This window comes from Martes martes, assembly GCF_963455335.1.
Source record: "Martes martes genome assembly, chromosome: 1".
Lineage (NCBI taxonomy): Eukaryota > Metazoa > Chordata > Mammalia > Carnivora > Mustelidae > Martes > Martes martes.
This window is the reverse complement of record NC_137888.1, coordinates 118,161,482-118,182,232: the sequence shown is the minus strand read 5'-3', so window position 1 is coordinate 118,182,232 and position 20,751 is coordinate 118,161,482. Positions and strand designations below refer to the sequence as shown.

General features: G+C 44.3%; 1 protein-coding gene across 6 annotated transcripts in view; it reads left to right on the top strand.

Annotated features, from left to right (window-relative positions):
- Positions 1-20,751, top strand: part of LOC308345478 (kalirin) — a 118,104-nt gene that overhangs the window by 66,020 nt on the left and 31,333 nt on the right. For 3 of the 6 annotated variants that reach the window (XM_080807655.1, XM_080807658.1, XM_080807654.1), the window contains 4 exons: positions 3,182-3,367; positions 3,905-4,076; positions 10,668-10,906; positions 13,001-13,396. In XM_080807655.1, the coding sequence (XP_080663781.1) occupies positions 3,182-3,367; positions 3,905-4,076; positions 10,668-10,906; positions 13,001-13,258 (855 nt within the window). In that variant the 3' untranslated portion in view covers positions 13,259-13,396. Of the gene's footprint in view, positions 1-3,181; positions 3,368-3,904; positions 4,077-10,667; positions 10,907-12,997; positions 13,397-16,801; positions 16,926-18,062; positions 18,123-20,751 lie in introns of those variants that run through there. The other 3 variants (XM_080807657.1, XM_080807656.1, XM_080807653.1) reach the window with 3 other exon arrangements.

The window sequence follows — 20,751 nt, the reverse complement described above, 5'->3', positions numbered from 1 at the left end:
GTGCCTTTGTGCCAGGCCCTCTGGCTCACAGGCCCAGAATACGTATCTATTTAGGATATCCAGTGATAGGACAGTCAGAGGAGGCTACAGAGCAGTCCACCAAGCTAGAGTCACAATTCCAAGGGGGTTGGAAAGACCCAAAATTCCTTATAACTGTGAACCTGGCAGTGACCTCTGCTTTGCTTGCTTTCTTGAGATGTGAGTGTGGGGAATATGAGGGAGAGCAGACTATGGAATGAAAGTAACACCAGAGGGAAAATGAGACACCCTTTTTTTTTTTTTTTTGAGGGGGGTGCAGGTTCTAGGTCTACATAATGGCTGGCTTTTTAGTTAAGTGAATATTTAAAACTTTAAAGCACACGCACATTTCTATTCTTTAAAATAGAATAGAATCTTAGGAGCTTGAATTGAGAATGGAATCTTAGGAGAAATAGCTAGATGTCCCTAGAATTTTGGCTTCAGTAAATAACTAGTTTGCTAGGGCTGCCATAACAAAGTCCCATAGGCTGGGTGGTTTAAACAACAGAACTTATCATCTCATTTTTCCAGAGGCTAGGAGTCCAAGATCAAGGTGCAGGCAGTGATGGTTTCTTCTGAGGGATGTGAGGGATGGATCTGTTTAGGCCTCTCTCATTAGCCTATAGATGGCCGTCTTCATGTTCACATGACATGCTTCCTATGTCTTCATATTGTCTTCCCTCTGTACATTTTCTGTATCTAAATTTCCCCTTTTTATAAGGACACCAATCATGTTTAAGTAGAGCTCACTCTAATGACCTCACTTTAACTTGATTCCCTCTGTAAAGACCCTGTCTTCCAATATGGTCACATTCTGAGGTACTTGGGGTCAGGACTTCAAGATATGAAGGGGGGGGTCGAGCAATACACCCCATAACAGTGAATCTTTGAAGAAAAAAATGGGCTTTCCTACTTGATAAGTGACTACCTTGATAAGTGACTACCATTAGTTTATACCCAAACCTCATATGCTAACTACATATCATCTGTTTTTAATATTAATATGATCAAATTGGAACTGACAGAGACATTGGCATTTAATAATTGTTGAACTTCTTAGAGAAAGATGTGGATCTTCTAATTCTGTTTCCTGGTAATTCTGCAACCTAAGATTTTATTATTCCTTTCTAGAGAAACAGGGTTCCTGGAAGTTGAGATAATAAAGAAAATAATAGCTTTTTTTCTCCCTGGCTAAATTAGGATAGAACAGAATAGAAATAATGCAGAGGAGATGGTACATTCAGGTTTGGGTTACTGAGTTGGATTCCTGATGTTCTTGAGCCCAGTTCTCGTATCCTCATTGCTCTCCCAGCCCTTCCTTGTGTCTGTCTGCCACCGCTTTGTTCCTGTGACCAGGAACTATGTGAAGGCTTTTCTTTCTTGTTCATTTTTTGTAGATTCCCAGTTCTCCATGGTAGACCTGAGGCATCTCAGGTCTGCAAAGCAGGGCTTTGCAGCAGAAATATACCCTGAGTTCTTACAGCTTTTCAGTAGTCATACTGGATGAAGTTCATCGTTTTTCCCTTGAGGCTATGCTAGGTCTAAAACTATTCTGAACAAACCAAGTAATTCCTTTTGCTCTTAAGTCTTGATGTCCACATGTTTCTGAGGAGGAGTCTGGCTTGACTTTCTCCTGGTCTTTGAAGGCACTGACCACTGACAGGAAATCAGCATCTGACCGTGCTAACTCACGTTAGACTCCACAGGGACTGCGTTGTGCATGCATACCTGTGTGCACAGAAGGCCACACGCAGACTGCACGATTATCTTCTCTTTTCAGTGAAGCACCACCACCTCCTTTTTCCATCAAGTCTCAGAGAATTTGCTTTGCATTCCTTCCACTAATTAAGAAGAACCATGAACATCCTTCCTTCCCTTCTGAAGTCCAGGGCTTTGGGCCTGGGAGATGTTTGTCTCTGACTTACATTTTCTCTCTTTTACATCCTCTAGCTTTCCCTTCAGTATTGGCAGGGCTATAATACACAGGTCAGGCTCTTACATAATGTTAATTGAGCTTTTAGAGCTTTCCTGGCTAGCTGATCACTGGCTTAATATTAACTTTGGACCAGGGTAGAGATAAGCCTATTTGGCTGCTGACCTTGACAGTAAGGAGCCATGATCCAAGCAGAGGACAGGTATTTCTTGGGAATAGGAAAGAAAAATGACCCCTGTGCTGGGTACTGTTTGGAATAAGGTATCGTGTGTAGAGAATGGCCTACATTTTCACTAAAGGGCAAAAGCCATCACCTGAGAGTATGGTTCAGAGGAGGCCCTCTGGATGCTATCAGATATCAGGTGTCAGCATGTTCTTGCTGCAGAACAGTGGGGAAAGCAAGGCTCTCCAATGGCATCTGTGAAGACCTGCTGGCTTGGGCCTAATTCCCTTTGAAGATGTGAAGATGTCTCTGAAAATCAGGTTAGAAACTGGCAAACCAAATAGGCTCTTCCTATGTAGGCTGGAAAGTGGCCTGCTAGCTTAAGGCTTTTTAAGAAGATCACAGGGCCCAAAAAATACCTGCCAGCTTTTAAAACATGGGCACCTGTATATGGTACTCCGACGGTACTCCGACCTGTTGATGGACCGCAGGAGACTAAGATTTCAGAATTAGACTAATTCTAACTAAGACTCCATCCTGAAATAATAGAAGGAGAGGAGAGAAGCCCAGCTCATTAGATTACTTGTGGTCCTGCCTACATCACTCCCCTTGGTCACAGATTGGTTCTAGGTTTGTGGCCATAAGAGTACCCAAGGTCCTTGGCCTGTGCTGCGAGGGAGCCAGACAGGCAACATTTCCCAGAGTTCTGAGGACAGAAAGGCTACAGACATCACCCACTTTCTGTTATCTTTTTAATAAAAAATAAGAAGAGCCAGGATAATCCCTGAACAACTTTTTAGCTAATGATTTTATCTTCCTCCCTTCTGGCATTTTCTTAGGGCTGCTTCTTAGTGGTTTTCTAGCCTTCTTCCCCGACCCCCACCCCCAGGGCTCCATGTCCCCTACCTGAATGGATGGGTCCTAATCCAGTCTCTTACTAGTGCCCTGAGGCTTTTAGTGTCAGTTCTCTTGTCTGTGTCCTCAGGGGGGCCAGTCTTGTGGACCCAGAGGGCTGTGGCCCCCTCCCTATTTTTCACCTTCCTCACCCCAGTACTTGCTTCCATCAGGGCACCCTGACCGCCCAAGGGAAGCTGCTACAGCAGGACACGTTCTACGTGATTGAGCTGGACACAGGCATGCAGTCCAGGACCAAGGAAAGGCGTGTATTCCTCTTTGAACAAATCGTCATCTTCAGTGAACTGCTAAGGAAGGGCTCCCTCACCCCGGGCTACATGTTCAAAAGGAGCATCAAGGTAAGGCTTCCAGTGGGGATAACAGGGTGAAGGACAGAACCAGTCCTGGGAGCTGCTTCCCGAGGACAGAGATGTGGAGTGAGTACGGATTCAGAACCTTGGCAGTCTTCCAGCCAAAGAAGCTGTGGATGTGAAGGTTACATATTTTGAGAGAAAGAGACAGGCTGAATGCAGGCCTTACGGATCATGCAGGTTCTCCAGGATCATGTCATTCACTCAGAGTCAGAAACCCAAGTATTTAGCTATTAGATCCAGGACAAAATTTTGGAAATGTCTCCTGAAATAAAAACTTGGAGGAGCCTGCCTTCGGCTCAGGTCATGATCCCAGGGTCCTGGGATCGAGCCCCGCATCGGACTCTCTGCTCCACGGGGAGCCTGCTTCCTCCTCTCACTCTCTGCCTGCCTCTCTGCCTGCTTGTGATCTCTGTCAAATAAATTTTTAAAAAAATCTTTAAAAACTTGGAGGAGCTGTAATATGTTGTTGATTTTCTTTTTAAACCATTTAAGTATGAAAAGACTCACCTTGGCTTCTTCCAGATGAATTACTTGGTCCTGGAGGAGAACGTGGACAATGACCCCTGCAAGTTTGCGCTCATGAATAGAGAGACTTCTGAGAGGGTCATTCTGCAAGCCGCCAATGCGGACATCCAGCAGGCCTGGGTGCAGGACATCAATCAAGTCTTAGAAACACAGCGAGACTTCTTAAATGGTAGGTACTGGTCCTGGCTCCTAACAGGGCCAATGTCAGGGAACCCCACACCTCTGAACTTCCTTGGGTCTGGGCTTAACAGTGACTTCATGAGCCCGGATGACGTTTTCTATGAATGGTATATTTGTAGTTTTCAGAAACACTTTGTTTAGAATTTTTCTGAACCTGGATATGTCAGTGGAACAGATGGAACATGATAAAGATGCCTCATCTTTCCAAAAGAAGAGCTATTCTCGTAGAACCTAAACATACGGTAGACGCCTTGTGGCCACCACTGCCAGCTGGTAATGATTGTGGCCGAAGTCTGAGTTGGGCACATCCACCTTGTCTTAGGGGCTGACTAGCAGTGTCCTGTTTTCCCATTTTGTGGCTAATGGCTGGTGTTCTCACAGGTTCTCTGGTGTGATCTAGTGATAACTGGGAGTTTGACAGATCAGTGGGAGAGCCTATATAGGTCCTCTTGCTAGCCAGCTTGAGCCCTTTCAAAGGAAAGGTGATCCCTAAACTCTAAATTTCAGTGATATCCTGATACTTCCTAGAGCTCATGATTACACAGAATGTGTAGCTCTCTACGGACCCCACAGGAGTCCCCTAACTGGTGGTGGGAACCGAAGTGAAATGGTGCTGCTACCTTGTTTATGTTTCTTTATCTCTTTTCGCTGCTGGGGTTGTCTCCACGTTGAGCTTAGCATGTGACAGGAAGGGTACGGCTTTAAACTAGTGCTCGTCTCTCAAGTTGATGCGCTCAGCAGTCTTTCAGAGCCAAAAGGTGAAGGCAGAATGTCACCAGAAATGAAGATACCCCAGAGACTTAGCTAGTACATATACCTGTACATATGCGTACATACACATACATGCACACGTATGCATGTGCACAGACTCAGCAAGCACATATATCCATATGTGTACACACACACGTACACACAGACTCAGCAAGCACAGATATCCATATGTGCACACATGCCTGTGTGTACACACACGTGTACACACACACACAGGTCCAGTGTCGAATGTGTTACCTCTTGCCAGTACTGGAATCTGGACTCCTTCACGTGGCTCAGACAGCCCTTGTTCGGTGTCCGGCAGCAACCTGAATGCTGTGGGGAAAGATTGAAGATGACATACCAGTTGAAGACCATGGGCAAGTCATGATGTTTCTCTGGGCTTCTGTTGGCTCATTTTTGCGAAAAGGAGAAACAGTCTACTCTGCCCACATTGGCATGTGCTCTGGTAGTAGAAGCAGGAAAGCATGGCACAACTCCCTACAATCTCAGTCTAATTGCATGGTAAGGGATTTAACACATTGTATTTATTTTTAAACATGTAAAAAGAAATTATACAGCAAGATAAACATGAAACTTCAAAGCAATTTCACACTGTAAGTGTGAGAGTATTTTGGGGTCATCCCCTCTGATCCCCCAGCTGTAGGACAGTTTGATGGAAAAAAAAAAAAACAACAACTTTGTGATCTCTAGGGCTCTTTCTCATTCTAAAAAGTCTAAAATTAAACACCAGCCCAGCCCTGAAGGATAGCAGTAGAAGTCATTTATAGTTTACAGTTTCTGAATGTAGAACTTTGAATTAACACCTATGTTGATAAAATTTATGTAGAAGGTGCACATATATAAAATACATTTATTGAATTACTTCTAGTGGTTAAGAATTTCTTTTTTTTTAATTTTAATAAACATATAATGTATTTTTATCCCCAGGGGTACAGGTCTGTGAGTCGCCAGGTTTACACATTTCACAGCACTCATCATAGCACATACCCTCCCCAATGTCCATTTCCCCACCACCCTCTCCCGTCCCCCCTCCCCCCAGCAACCCTCAGTCTGTTTTTTGAGATTGAGTCTTTTATGGTTTGTCTCCCTCCCAATCCCATCTTTTCATTTTTTTTTCCTACCTCCCTCCAATCCCCCCGCCTTGCATCTCCACTTCCTCATATCAAAGAGATCATATGATAGTTGTCTTTCTCCGACTGACTTATTTCGCTACGCATGATACCCTCTAGTTCCATCCACGTCATCGCAAATGGCAAGATTTCATGTCTTTTGATGGCTGCATAGTATTCCATTGTGTATATATATAGTGCTTAAGAATTTCTGATAGATAATGGCAAAGAAGAAGTCAAGCTATCACTCTTCACAGATGATATGATACTATATGTGGAAAACCCAAAAGACTCCACTCCAAAACTGCTAGAACTTGTACAGGAATTTAGTAAAGTATCAGGATATAAAATCAATGCACAGAAATCAGTTGCATTTCTCTACACCAACAAGAAGACAGAAGAAAGAGAAATTAAGGAGTCAATCCCATTTGCAATTGCACCCAAAACTATAAGATACGGAGGAATAAACCTAACCAAAGAGGCTAAGAATCTATACTCGAAAAACTATAAACTACTCATGAAAGAAATTGAGGAAGACACAAAGAAATGGAAAAATGTTCCATGCTCCTGGATTAGAAGAACAAATATTGTGAAAATGTCTATGCTACCTAAAGCAATCTACACATTTAATGCAATCCCTATCAAAATCCCACCCATTATTTTCAAAGAAATGGAACAAATAATCCTAAAATTTATATGGAATCAGAAAAGACCTCGAATAGCCAAAGGAATATTGAAAAAGAAAGCCAAAGGTGGTGGCATCACAATTCTGGACTTCAAGCTCTATTACAAAGCTGTCATCATCAAGACAGCATGGTACTGGCACAAAAACAGACACATAGATCAATGGAACAGAATAGAGAGCCCAGAAATCGACCCTCAACTCTATGGTCAACTAATCTTTGACAAAGCAGGAAAGAATGTCCAATGGAAAAAAGACAGCCTCTTCAATAAATGGTGAAATAAGTCAAGCAGAGAGAGTCAATTATCATATGGTTTCACTTATTTGTGGAGCATAACAAGTAACATGGAGGACATGGGGAGATGGAGAGGAGAAGGGAGTTGAGGGAAATTGGAAGGGGAGGTGAACCATGAGAGACTATGGACTCTGAAAAACAACCTGAGGGTTTTGAAGGGGCGGGGGGTGGGAGGTTGGAGGAACCAGGTGGTGGGTATTAGGGAGGGCACGGATTGCATGGAGCACTGGGTGTGGTGCAAAAACAATGAATACTGTTACGTTGAAAAGAAATAAAAAATTTTTAAAAATAAATAAATAAACGGTGTTGGGAAAATTGGATGGCCACATGCAGAAAAATGAAAGTGGACCATTCCCTTACACCACACACGAAAATAGACTCAAAATGGATGAAGGACCTCAATGTGGGAAAGGAAGCCATCAAAATCCTTGAGGAGAACACAGGCAGCAACCTCTTCGACCTCAGCCGCAGCAACTTCTTCCTAGGAACATCACCAAAGGCAACAGAAGCAAGGGCAAAAATGAACTATTGGGATTTCATCAAGATCAAAAGCTTTTGCACAGCAAAGGAAACCGTCAACAAAACCAAAAGACAACTGACAGAATGGGAGAAGATATTTGCAAACGACATATCAGATAAAGGGCTAGTGTCCAAAATCTATAAAGAACTTAGCAAACTCAATACCCAAAGAGCAAATAATCCAATCAAGAAATGGGCAGAAGACATGAACAGACATTTCTGCAAAGAAGACATCCAGATGGCCAACAGACACATGAAAAAGTGCTCCACATCACTTGGCATCAGGGAAATACAAATCAAAACCACAATGAGATATCACCTCACACCAGTCAGAATGGCTACAATTAACAAGTTAGGAAATGACAGATGCTGGCGAGGATGCAGAGAAAGGGGAACCCTCCTACACTGTTGGTGGGAATGCAAGCTGGTGCAACCACTCTGGAAAACATCATGGAGGTTCCTCAAAAAGTTGAAAATAGAACTACCCTATGACCCAGCAATTGCACTACTGGGTATTTACCCTAAAGATACAACCATAGTGATCCGAAGGGGCATGTGCACCCAAATGTTTATAGCAGCAATGTCTATAATAGCCAAACTATGGAAAGGACCTAGATGTCCATCAACAGATGAATGGATAAAGAAGATGTGGTATATATACACAATGGAACACTATGCAGCCATCAAAAGAAATGAAATCTTGCCATTTGCGACGACGTGGATGGAACTAGAGGGTATCATGCTTAGTGAAATAAGTCATTCGGAGAAAGATAACTATCATATGATCTCCCTGATATGAGGAAGTGGAGATGCAACATGCGGGGTTAGGGGGGTAGGAGAAGAATAAATGAAACAAGATGGGATTGGGAGGGAGACAAACCATAAAAGACTCTTAATCTCACAAAACAAACTGAGGGTTGCTGGGGGGAGGGGGGTCGGGAGAGGGGGGCGGGGTTATGGACATTGGGGAGGGTATGTGCCATGGTGAGTGCTGTGAAGTGTGTAAACCTGGCGATTCACAGACCTGTACCCCTGGGGATAAAAATACATTATATGTTTATTAAAAAATTAAAAAATTTTAAAAAAAGATTTTCTGATAGATTCTAAGCTGGAATGAGATTTTTAAGTTTATCAATTCAGTACAAAAGACAAATAAGAAAAAATTGAAACCACCCATAATGGAAGTAACAACAATGGCTCACACATGGAGTCCTTTCTCTGAGCCAGGCACAATGCTAAGCATGTATTCACATGTATCATCACGGTTCATCCTCAGGTCACATGGAAATGTGAGTCCTATTATCCTGTATTTTTCAGGTGAGAGAAAGGAGTCAGGGAGGTTAATAAACTTGTCCAAGGTCACAAAAACAGTAGGTGATAGAACAAGGACTTGAACCGAGAACTATATAACTTAAAACTAGGCTTTTAACCACAAATTACCATATAGTCAGTGGTGGTAGGGATACACATTTATCTATGAGCTCCCCGGCAAACAAAGCAAAGAAAGAAACAGGATCAGGCATAAGATACTATATATCAGGCAGAAACAAACCCTTCCAGGAGATCTGTAGCTTCCCTGATCCTAAGACCCGAGTAAGGCAGACTAAGACAAGTGGAAGTGGAAGTGGAAATAAAGGCTGTCTGTGTAGCTTATTTAAGAAGCCATATTAAAAAAATAATTTAAAAAGTTAAAAAAATAAAAAGCCATATTATTTTGAAATACTTCAGCACATTTATTATATCTGTAAACAGGTAATACCCCAGTTCCATGTGATAGGTACTGATTCATATAGTCGCTGATAAGGCCTGCTTCAAAACTCTTTGCCATCTACTTAAAACTTGGAACTGCATTTCTTTGGGTCTAGTCCATGGTCCAGACTTTTACATGGTTCCAAGAGACCTTTCTCTTAATTATAGTGCGTTATAGAGCTATTACTGAACTAGATTATCAATACTTAAATATTTAATGTCTACAGAATACTCTCCAGGGAGAAAGGCTGAGCTCTGGCAGGAGTCTGATACTTTGACACGTTCAAGGGGTAAGGCTGTGATGACAGGGAGGAGCCAGCCTTTTGCTCACAGAGACATGTGCAGGCATCGCCGGGCCAATATTTCCCTCCTGAGACCTCAGAGAGGAAGAAGGGTGGCCATGTATTGGGTCCTACTGAAGTACATACTTATCACTGTAGAAATATCCCTATAATTGAAAGGCCCCAGCTGTTAACCCACTTAAATATTTGTTACAGAGAATCCTGATAAAAATGACAAAAGTGGGCCAGCCCTTGGAGTCATTATTACAGAGTTTGACCTGTATGCCTTTTGCCTGGCTATCCCTCTTTAGTACTCAGGCCTTGGAACTTTCTTATCTGAAACTCTGAAACAAGGCTCACATCTTTCCTCTGTCTCCTGAGTTCCACTGACTGCCATTCTACCGGTCTCTGAATTGGAGTGACCCTCAGCTCTTGCCTCCTCCTTGCACCAAGGCTGTGGCAGAGTCTCATCTCTCTCCGGAACGCGTGCCACCCCATAGCCATTCTACATTCTCGTTGGCTCTGCTCTGCTTGGGCCTCACTGGTCACTATCTCAAGGTTTCTGAATCAGCCTCTTCAGTCCCTCTTCCCAGCTGCCACAGGGTTAATGTTCTTTGGATGTGGCTCTGGTGAGAGAATGTAAAATGTTCAAGTTCATTAAATCCAGTCACTTTTCGTGGTCTTCAGAACTACACCCAGACTCGTTAGCCTAGCTTTGTTGATCTTTCAGCCATGGCACCCGTAACCTCCTTTTCCCGTCTCATCTCCTCTTCCTCCGTGGAGACGTGTGGCCTGCAGGTCCTTTGACTCCACCCCGTTCCCCAGACACACTTCACACTTGCCTATATCCTGCAGAGTCTGAAGCATGTCACCACCCCTCCCACGGGCCCCTACACGCACACGTACCCGCACACATGCACACACACAAAGCCTTTGTTGCTGCTTTTGCACAATACTGTGCGCCTCACATAGGGCATCACTTCGTGTCTGCATGTTCCTTTTTAAGGTAGCTTTCTTAGTTCTCACAAGAGATTATAAGTTCCTTAAAAACAAGGTTAGTGTCTTCCTCATGTAACACCACAATGCCTGGCACAAAGCCTGCGTGTAATAAGCTTCCAAATCCTTGTGGGATTCCCGGAGCTTAGAGTAACCATCTGCTCTTACCTTGCAGCCCTACAGTCACCCATTGAGTACCAGCGGAAAGAAAGGAGCACGGCCGTGATGAGGCCCCAGCCATCCAGGGTTCCCCAAGCCAGCCCCAGGCCCTACTCCTCTGTCCCCACGGGCTCTGAGAAGCCCCCAAAGGGCTCCAGCTATAACCCGCCTCTGCCACCCCTGAAGATATCTACCTCCAATGGCAGTCCAGGGTTTGACTACCACCAGCCTGGGGACAAGTTCGAGGCCAGCAAGGTAAGTGAAAGCCCCGCACCCCCACCCTCACCACTCTGAGGGCGCAGCCTCCGAGCTCCCTTGAGGAAGTAGCTTCTTTTTATGCTGCTTATTTGACCAGAAGCAACCCACTAAATACAGCCAAGGCTCAATAATTTCCCCTTCTTCCCCTGCAAATTGACTGAGTTAGACCAGTTCCCTCTGCTCAGATACTCTGTGTTAAAGGACTGTTGTCATCTGCAGAAACTCTGCAAATATAAGGTAATATTATAGTGGCAATTTTGACTTCTACCAAATAGAGTAGTTGTGGTTTGAATCACTGAAAGTGACAACTCTAGTGTTTGACGTCTTAAAGAGATCACTCTTTCGAATGATGAGCTGCTGAAGTGAGCTCATGGTCCTCCACCATCCACTGGCTGATGTAGCAAGGGGAGATTGCTCGTCTGTGTGTGAATGGGAACAGCAGACTTGGATGAGACATTATTCACAGATAATCCACAATTCAAACATCACCATGGCAGCAGCATAGAATTAACTGTAGACCCAGTCTGCACAGCTGTTTTGACCCTACCAAGTGGTAGGTGTGAGAATAAATGGGAAAGGTGCTAGATTAGGAATTCAGGCAATCTGGTTCCATTCCAAATTCTGCAGCTCACTTGTTCTAGAACCTTAGCAAGTTCATTAATCTCATTAGGCCCCAGTTGCCTGTAGAACTTAATGGATCTGTGAATAGGAAGATTTTTTTTCACTTACATATTCTGGTTTTATTGTTTTATTTGCTTTATCCAAATTATTAGATGATGTTGAGTTTTTAATTAACTTTTAATAAAAACTACCATAAGTTTTTTTTAAAAAATCAACTGTTGGGGCGCCTGGGTGGCTCAGTGGGTTGAAGCCTCTGCCTTCGGCTCAGGTCACGATCCCAGGGTCCTGGGATCGAGCCCCGCATCGGGCTCTCTGCTCAGCAGGGAGCCTGCTTCCTCCTCTGTCTCTGCCTGCCTCTCTGCCTACTTGTGATCTCTGTCCAATAAATAAATAAAATCTTTAAAAAAAAAAAAAAAAATCAACTGTTAATGTCTAAGTTCAATTCTGCATTAGAATAACTGTACTGACCTATTTCATCACATTACCTAGAAATGATTTTCTGCATTAAAAACCCCTTGTGGGTGCTTGGGTAGCTCAGTGGTTTAAGCCTCTGCCTTTGGCTCAGATCATGAGCTCAGGGTCCTGGGATTGAGCTCTGCATCAGGCTCTCTGCTCTGCAGGGAGCCTGCTTCCCCTTCTCTCTCTCTGCCTTCCTCTCTGCCTACTTGTGATCTCGATCTCTCTGTCAAATAGTTAAGTAAAATCTTAAAAAAAAAAAAAAAAACCTTGTGAGTTAACCGAAGCCATATTGGCCTTTTGTCAAACTTACTGAGGAATTTCTTGTTCTGATCATGCTGTGTGAGGTAGCCAGATTACTAGGAGGTACAGGACAAGATTCAGCTTTCCTGGTGTACTCATATGAAAAGTCCCCAGAGGCAGGACCTCTTGTATTAATGAATACAGGTGGGAACAGAGTTTTGTTCCCACTCGAGTTGGGTCAGGGTAGGTCATGGTCTTGCCTTTGAATTGGGCAAATGTCTCATTGTTAGTCCTGCTTCAAAGAAGATCAGAATGTAGCATAAGACCAATGCTTTTACAAAAGGAAGAAAAAATGTTTTGAAGGGTCTGTCTGCTTTCTCCTGGGGGGTTGTGACCCTGACATGACCTTTGCCCCAACGTCACTCTGCTCAGGTACTTATGTATATCTGTGCCTGTGCCACACTCTTCCGTGCATTAGAGGATGCTGGTGGGAAGGTCTAGGTCATGCTAGGGAGGCTTCCAGGTGGAAGGTGTTTATGCTTTTCCCTAGGCTAGACAGTTCTCTGCTTATTCACCCTGGATTATAATATTATATGCAACATTATTATAAAAAATAGATATTCAAAGCATGTTTATTGATATCTTTTATCACTTAAGATAATCTTCTGTCTGCTGTTTACCCTCATGGTGGAGGGTTGGCCTTTAACCACACAGTGGGATGTGAACCGGCCTCCTCGTGTCCGTGTCCCTCTTGCCCATGTCTCCTAGCAGGGTGACCTGGGAGGCTGCAATGGGACCTCATCCATGGCTGTGATCAAAGATTACTATGCACTGAAGGAGAACGAAATCTGTGTGAGCCAAGGTGAGGTGGTCCAGGTCCTCGCCGTCAACCAGCAGAGCATGTGCCTGGTGTACCAGCCCGCCAGCGACCGCTCCCCTGCGGCAGAGGGCTGGGTCCCGGGCAGCGTCCTGGCGCCCCTCCCCAAAGCCACAGCGGCCACAGAAAATAGTGACGGAAGCATCAAGTAAGTGCCTCGTTGGCTTCCCCGGGAGAGGAGTGTGTGGATTAAAAAATCAAAACCAAACAAAGAACACAAAAAATGCAAACACATGCTAGGGAATTCCTGCTGCTTATTCTCGACAGTGCCACCGGAACCAATGTTTGAGTGCTGGAGCCACACGCAGCATGGGGCAGCCAGGCTGGATTGTTCCGGGCTTTTGTTGTTGTTGTTGTTGTTGACAGTAGTGGCTGTGGGGTTTTTTTGGTTTTTGTTTTTTTCCTTTTTGTTTATAATTTTCTGTTCGTTTTTTTCCTCCCCTCCCCCATTAAGAAAAGAACCCTACTGAAACCCTAGATGACAAAAGGCATGCCTTCCGTTGCTCCATTTGACCCACCACAGGATTCACTGGACTGGACTTTATTTATATTGTATTAAGTTACCGATATATATATATTTTTTTGATTGACACCAAAAAATTACCTTAGCACGAATGCCAGACCTATATAGGTCAGAGGCCTGCTGCTTCTCCCAGGAGAGAGGGAACTTTTTGGTTGTCCGTGGCAATTCCTCTGTACAGATTGTAACTTTTTTTTTTTTTATTTCTCCCCCTCCCCTATCACTTTAATATATGTTCATGGTAATTTGTAAGATATTTCTTTTCCTTATTTTGGTTGCGAAGACCCTTCCGAACACATTCCTGTATAAAGTATTTTGCACTATTTAAAGAACCCCATATGGATGAAGTCAGGTTGTGCAATATAAATGGAGAGTCACAATGTTCATCATTGTACCTGTAATGTAACTAATAATTTTAAATGTACTATTTTAAATATGTAAAATAAATTTTCACCATGAGCATGTTTTAATGAGGCTAAAGACTAGTTGACCCTTTTTCCCCTATTTCACTATTCTGTGAGTTTTAAATGTACAAACTATTCTTTTTTTTTTTCTTTTCTGTATTTTAGGGATTGGTTGAATGCATTGGCAGTGTTTTCCTACACAAAAAGGGCTTTAGTCACTAAAGCTCCAATACTAGCCTTCCCTTCAAGAGCCCCTATAATATCTCTGTCTTTAACCTCTGAGATGTAGAATGGTACAGATGGGATTCCATCTGGCTGGACACCCTTGAGGTGCTGACAATATAATGACTGGGGTACGAGGCTGTGCTTGGCTTGCACCCCCTGTTTCCCATGCTGTGTGGCCATCTATGGCAGAGGTGGAGGGAATTCCCCACCAGAGAGCTGAACAGGGGCACCAAAGGAATAATGGTTCTTTGGCCCTTTCTCTAGCTCAGGGGAGAGGTGACCAACCTTACCCTGGCCTTTCTAAGTAATGACAGGCCCAGATTGAAATCAGTGGTGGCCTCTAAGGCACAATAGGCCTAAGTCCTTTTATTCTAAAGACATTTGCTTTTGGTACCTTTTAAGGAGCTTTGAAAATAAAAGCCCTCAAAGCATTGAAGTTCTTATTAGTCAATCACCTGGTGACTACAGAGCTAACCTGTCGTGATTTGTGACCTAATTATGCAGGCACTCAGCACTTCCTCCTCACTTTTGTGTCTTTTGGTCACTTTTTCATACCTTCCATGAGAGGGAAGGTAGAAGGGATGTCAGGCTGGGCAAAAGAGAACAGATCCAAATACGAATGGGTCATTTTGGTTCCTTGTCAACCCCTCTTGCACAAGGGTTGGTGGGAGTGGAGCAGAGGCACAGACTTGGAATGGTTGTCAGTATTTATCAGTGAAGGACACTTAACTGCACCCTCCCCAGGGCCTGCTAGGACCACAAGAGTCAGAATTGGTTGTGATGCCTCCAGCATAAATGTCACTGAAACCCTGTTTCCACATCAGTTCCTGGGCCTGTGGCCAAGAAATGGAAGCTCCCCAAACCATGATGACGTCTTCTTCTGGGAAGAATATGAAATTGAGCCTGTCCTACCGCTCCTACTACCCTGAGTCTTTCTTCTGAACATTATTTGTAACATTTCTAGTTTCTCATCAAGCATACTGAATGACCCAGAGGATTGTTAATAAACATAGGAACACACCCCAGATTTACACACGCACTCACTATCTGTCCACCCTGGGAGTCTTTGCAGCATGGACCTTCCTGACTCAAGGTGTTCCCAGACTGAGTCAGGGATGTGGATTTTGGGGGTAAAGATATGAGGTGAATGTCTGAAGTTAACAGTGATGTTGTCTAAAGTCAGTTTCCAGGACTGGTTCTCGCTCAGGTACAACTGAAAGGAGTTGCTGGTATGCTAGGGAGCCTGCCTGTTCAGGAGGTTCAAGAGAAGGTCTGGCCAAGAGATCCTTGCTTTCTGATGGAGTTCCCTTACCCCCAAAATCTGAGGACATGACTATTATTGCTCTTTCCTGTTCAGAAAGGTGATCATTGAACATGTGTGTTAGTGATAAATATTTTGGAAGCACTTGGGCACATCCTAAAATTCCTGAAATATTAGAACATTCTCCTTCCTCCTAAGTCTTATGTGTGTGTTTCTCCCCCCACCCCGTGCCCCTTTCCCTTAACGAAGGCTCTTCATCAGGCTCTGTCTGCAAAGGCCTAAATCTGACAAGGAGACACTGAAGGGAGGCCAACCTCACTTATTCCTGACAATGATAGTCTTTCATCCAAATTCTGTGACCACTCCTGAAATTTTTGATGTCTGCCCAGGGTCATTAATGCTGTTTGTGACTTGGCTTTTGACGTCTTTGTTTTTGAGTCCTGACATACCTGGAACTCAAAAGCTCTGCTCTGAGCTTGTCTTTACATGTCTGTGAAGTAGCTTCCAGACCCCTTAGTGGGAAGGAAGAAGTTAGGGTATTGCTGCCCCCACCACCCTGAGAGCATGTAATGGGTCTTCTCCCAACAGGAAAACTCTAGGAACTCTTAGTGCTTGACAGAGCTCTTTATTCACAAACACCTGAGTGACAAGGAAGACATAGACCAAGAAAAACCCTTCATCCTAAAATAATCAGATAAGTGAGTTGTGTTCAACAGTGTATTAAGTCAAATGCTCTAGAAAAAAAATCCTCTCTGTACTACAGTGTTTGGGAATAGCCACAGCCCAAATATAAATAATGAGATGAAAACCTCAAAATCATCCTTCTGGGTCTTTCTTTCTGGTCCTAGGAAAGTACCAATAGCTCATGCACCATAAAATCTACTTCTCTTATGTTTTCTGTTTTACCCCCCCCCCAACCTCATTCTTCCACCCTCCACCATACTGCTCAGGAAGAGAATTCCTCAGTCCTCTAAGGCGTCTTCAGTATGATATAAAAACTTTCCTTGGTAGAGTTTAATAACCCAGTACTCATATTTTCCTCAAGTGCTGCAGCCAACCTTGCACATCTCTCAGGAGGAGTCAGAGCTCATCCTCACTCACTGCCTATCGGAGGCAAGATCAACTACCAGCCACCACAGGAGCTGGCGTGCGGGTTTGGGGCCTCTGAAGCTGGGGCTTGACTGGAGCACCTCACCTACTGACTCACCCGAGGGTGGCAAGCCCACCCACCACCTCACTCTGCCCTGACCTGCCATTTTGATTGGTGCATTTTTTGGTACAACAGGAAGTCATGTTCATGGCATACTCTACGAATGAGAAAGCGGGCGGAAGTGGAGAACACGGGTAAAAATGAAGCCACAGGGCCTCGTAAACCCAAGGATATTCTGGGCAACAAAGTCTCTGTTAAAGTGAGTAAGGTCTTCCAGAGCTGTGTCCCAACTCTTCACCTAGTCCCACCCTGCAGCATCTCACGAGGCAATTTGGGTGGATGGGGTTTTTTCTTTCCCAGTGTGGGGACCAGAGGGGACGTAGTTTAGCAGGATTTTGCATGCAAGATCAATTTATTTTTCGTTTTTTATTTCTCCTGGCAACTTTGATTCAAATAAGTAAGTATCTTTTTTTTTCTTTTATACCTTTCTCTTTATACTGTACACATGTTTTATAACAAATTATCTGCAGCGTTATTGTTGTAAAAAATACAAGATGCTGGACTCATACTAAAGTTCTCAAAGCTGCCTATTCAGTATCCTAGGTTTGAAAATACCTGCAGGGGAAGGAGATTGGGGGTATTTGCCAAACCTCCAACCCTGTGAAGTCTGAGGTTTGGAATTTAAGGGTCACTATGGCCTTGGTAAAGTTTCATTTCTTTCCCCCAGAATTCAGACATCATTTTCAGGCCTACACAGGGGCAGGGAAGGGGAGGCACATCGGCAAAGCCCAAGTTACTGTTTTGTAATAATCCACCTCTTGCTGTGAACCCACTGATTCTAAGCTTCAGCAGACCCTTGTTGTGCTCCCCCTCCCCCAAATCTTGAAGTGATGTGATCTGTTTTCTTTATATTGGGCCCTCTGAAAAGGTTTGACTCTGGACAACAGGAATCAAACTGCTGATGCTGAACAACTTTATAATGTGTGAATCTCCACCTGGCACTTTTTCCCCTTCTTGAGCAAAATAAAGAACGTCCTTCTTGGGGAAAAGAAATTCTATTCCCTCCCTCACTCTCCTCGGGGAAATCCAGCCTCACGGAAGACAAGAGTTAAATTCTACAACACTCATGCTTCATGTGCTTGCCTCTTCCACTGCTGTTTCCTGTGAGATGCGTGGTGGCACACGATCCCAGCCTCCTTTCCCACCCCCGCCCCTGAAAAGAGCATGCTGCCACCCCTGGGTGATCAGCACCCCCAACTTAGAAGCACCTGTTTTTTTTTCTCAGCCCAATATTCCATTGCTCGTGCCTTTCTGAAGTTCTCCTCACTCTCCAGCAAAAGCTGCCTGTGTTCTAACTATGTTCTCTTTCTTCCCCCTCTTCATGCTGCCCTTCAAGGAGACGAACAGTTCCGAGGAGTCAGAGTGTGATGATCTTGACCCTAATACTAGCATGGAGGTAGAAGCAGCTATTGTTGTTCTATTTGCTATAATGATTGTCTTTTTAAATGTGTTCTCTAACAGTGACCTTGCTGAAGTGACCTGTCAGTCAAGGATAAATGGTGATGTGGGAACATCTCTGGGTGTCCCCTCCCAACCTAAAAACAAAAACAAAAAATACATTGATTCAGCTCAATTTTTGTAGAAAACTTGACCTAGATTTTTTTTTAAGTAAAACTTCTGGTTCTCCTGTATGCTTGCTTAATATTTCCTTCTTTGGTGAGTATGGCTTTGTGTAGAAAATATCCAACTTCATTATTAGAAACTTAGAGCACTTTTTCCCCCTGTGGAAAATGGCCTTATGAGGAGTGGCAGATTCCCTGCTGAAAGACAAGAACTCTTTTAGTTTCTCCTTCTTTTATTTCTCCTTCCTCTCTTCCCTCTTTTACTTTCCCCTTTATCCTCTTCATCTGGTTCTTCTACTAGAACCTATTCCTCCCTTGAGGCTCCAGCAAAATCACAGACTAGGTGTGGTCTGGTGGGTAACCTGCTCCCTAGTTACTGGGTATGGCTGGCTGAGAGCAAATGAGTGATCGTAGCAGCCCCAGGACCTGCCTCTGCCCACCTCCAGAGCTCCTGGACAGTGCCTCTCCCACCAGGAAGTAAAAACAGCCCTGGGAAAGGCCTGCCTTCTGTAACCTTAGCAGCGATCTCTCTAGAGATGGGGAAACTAAAACACTGTCAGAGGCCTTTCTTATACTGTAGGGCTCCAGGGTATGGGATTGGAACCAATACCTCCACCAAGAACATGAAATCAACTTCCAGCCCCTTTTTGGCTAGAAACGATCTTGGGTTAGAGAAATAGGACTCCTACGCGGCTTGCCACTGAGGGATAACTCTCATAAATTTACTAACCCTAGACAATTAGAGCAAACATGAGCCTGGCTTTCCCTGCCATTTTGTCTTTCAGAGTAAATGAAAATGTTTTTCTCCAAATCTGTGTTCTCATCACCAGGAATGGGTAAAAATTTAGAGATTTCCTCTGAGTACAAAATAAGTATTTTTTTAAATCTTTTCCTTTTTAGAGACCTAAGCTTTTCACTTAACTGGATGAACTTTTATTATTATTATTCTAATTTGACCTAATCCCAAAGAAATCCACCACCGTATTAAGTCAACCACCAGAAAACCAGAGAAAAAACATTCTGCCTGAGAAGAAGTAAGGCAGCTATGGAAGATGCCAGTTGCTTTGAATCAGGTCAGAGCCAGTGGTTGAAAGTAGGCATTCTGCCAGGATACAGTGGTTGCCTATGGATGTGGGTATTGCCACAGAGCTAAATTCAGCAGGTGTGTGTCAGTGCCCCACCGTGGGTGGAAGTGGGTCTGGCACTCATAGCCTAAATGTATCTTAGAGAATGAGGAAGCCAGGGGAAATTTCTGGCTCTGCTTTCCCTGTGTTTCCTCGGATAGGCACCAGCTCCCATGGAGCCCACACCTATCAGCTTGTAGACCCCTGGTGATGCCTCTCCCTCCAAGTCTAAGCTCTGCGGGCCTGTATCACAGATGTCATCAGCAAGCAGAGGCAGTCCAGGCACAGGGAGGGACAAGCCAGGTATTTGTGATCTAGAAGGCAACTTGGGACCTATTTCAGCTCAGGTGGAATGGGGAGAGAAAAGTGGCTTTCCCACCCTGCTCTTTAATGCAAGAAGTGGGCCCAGAGCCTCATGGGGCCAGGTGAGCAATGCAAGAGGAGAAAGTTAACTGATGTAAGCAGATGCTCCATTCTATGGTTAGATAAGCAAAAGCACACACACACACACACACACACACACACACACACACACGTACACGTACACATGCATTAGCCCTGCTTTGTGAATTGAATACCTTTCTAAGGTTCTTACTCATCCCAGGCTTGCAGCCCTTCGCGTAGACTGAGTGCGATGGGTCCCAGGGAGGCGCTTTGGGATGCATAAGCAAAAGCAGTAGGATGTTCATGCTGAATGGAGGAAAGCCATGAGTTGTGTTTGATGCATGTCTGGAAAGTTTTCAAACACAATACCTGAGGCAGACATTTCAGATAATTGGCACTGTGGAGGGGGCATGTGGTTAGAAATGAGCCAAATATTCCAGTCAGTCTAAGGTTTCTGTAGGAGGTGTGCATGCAGCCCTTGAATATTCCATACGGATCCTTTCAGGTGCCAGTGAGCTCTTGGGCAGTATATGGCCGTGTTCAAGTTAACTCAGCACAAAGCAGGTGCTGAGGGAGCACAGGCATCTTGGCACTGCTAGCTCAGAATTTTCAGACACAAAAAACAACTGAGACATAGGAAGTCAGCCTGTTCAACATGAGTTGAGAATTTTCCCACAGGATAGGTAAGTAGAACATCATTGCGATGTTCATTGCAGAGGAGGAAAATGGCCAGGGGTGCACAGGAAAGAGAGCGGTTCCTTAAAGACCCGGCTTGAGAAGCAGGTGGGCCTCTTGAAGGCCTCTGGCTGCTCACTGATCATTTGGGGCATCATTACCAGGCCCAGCCTGGCCCCCAACTTCACTCTTACCTTCTGAACCTGAGCACCGTGATGTGCATTGTCTGGCTGTTGACAGTCCCTGTGCCCGGGGGAGCTGTGCTGCTCCCCCCCAAACA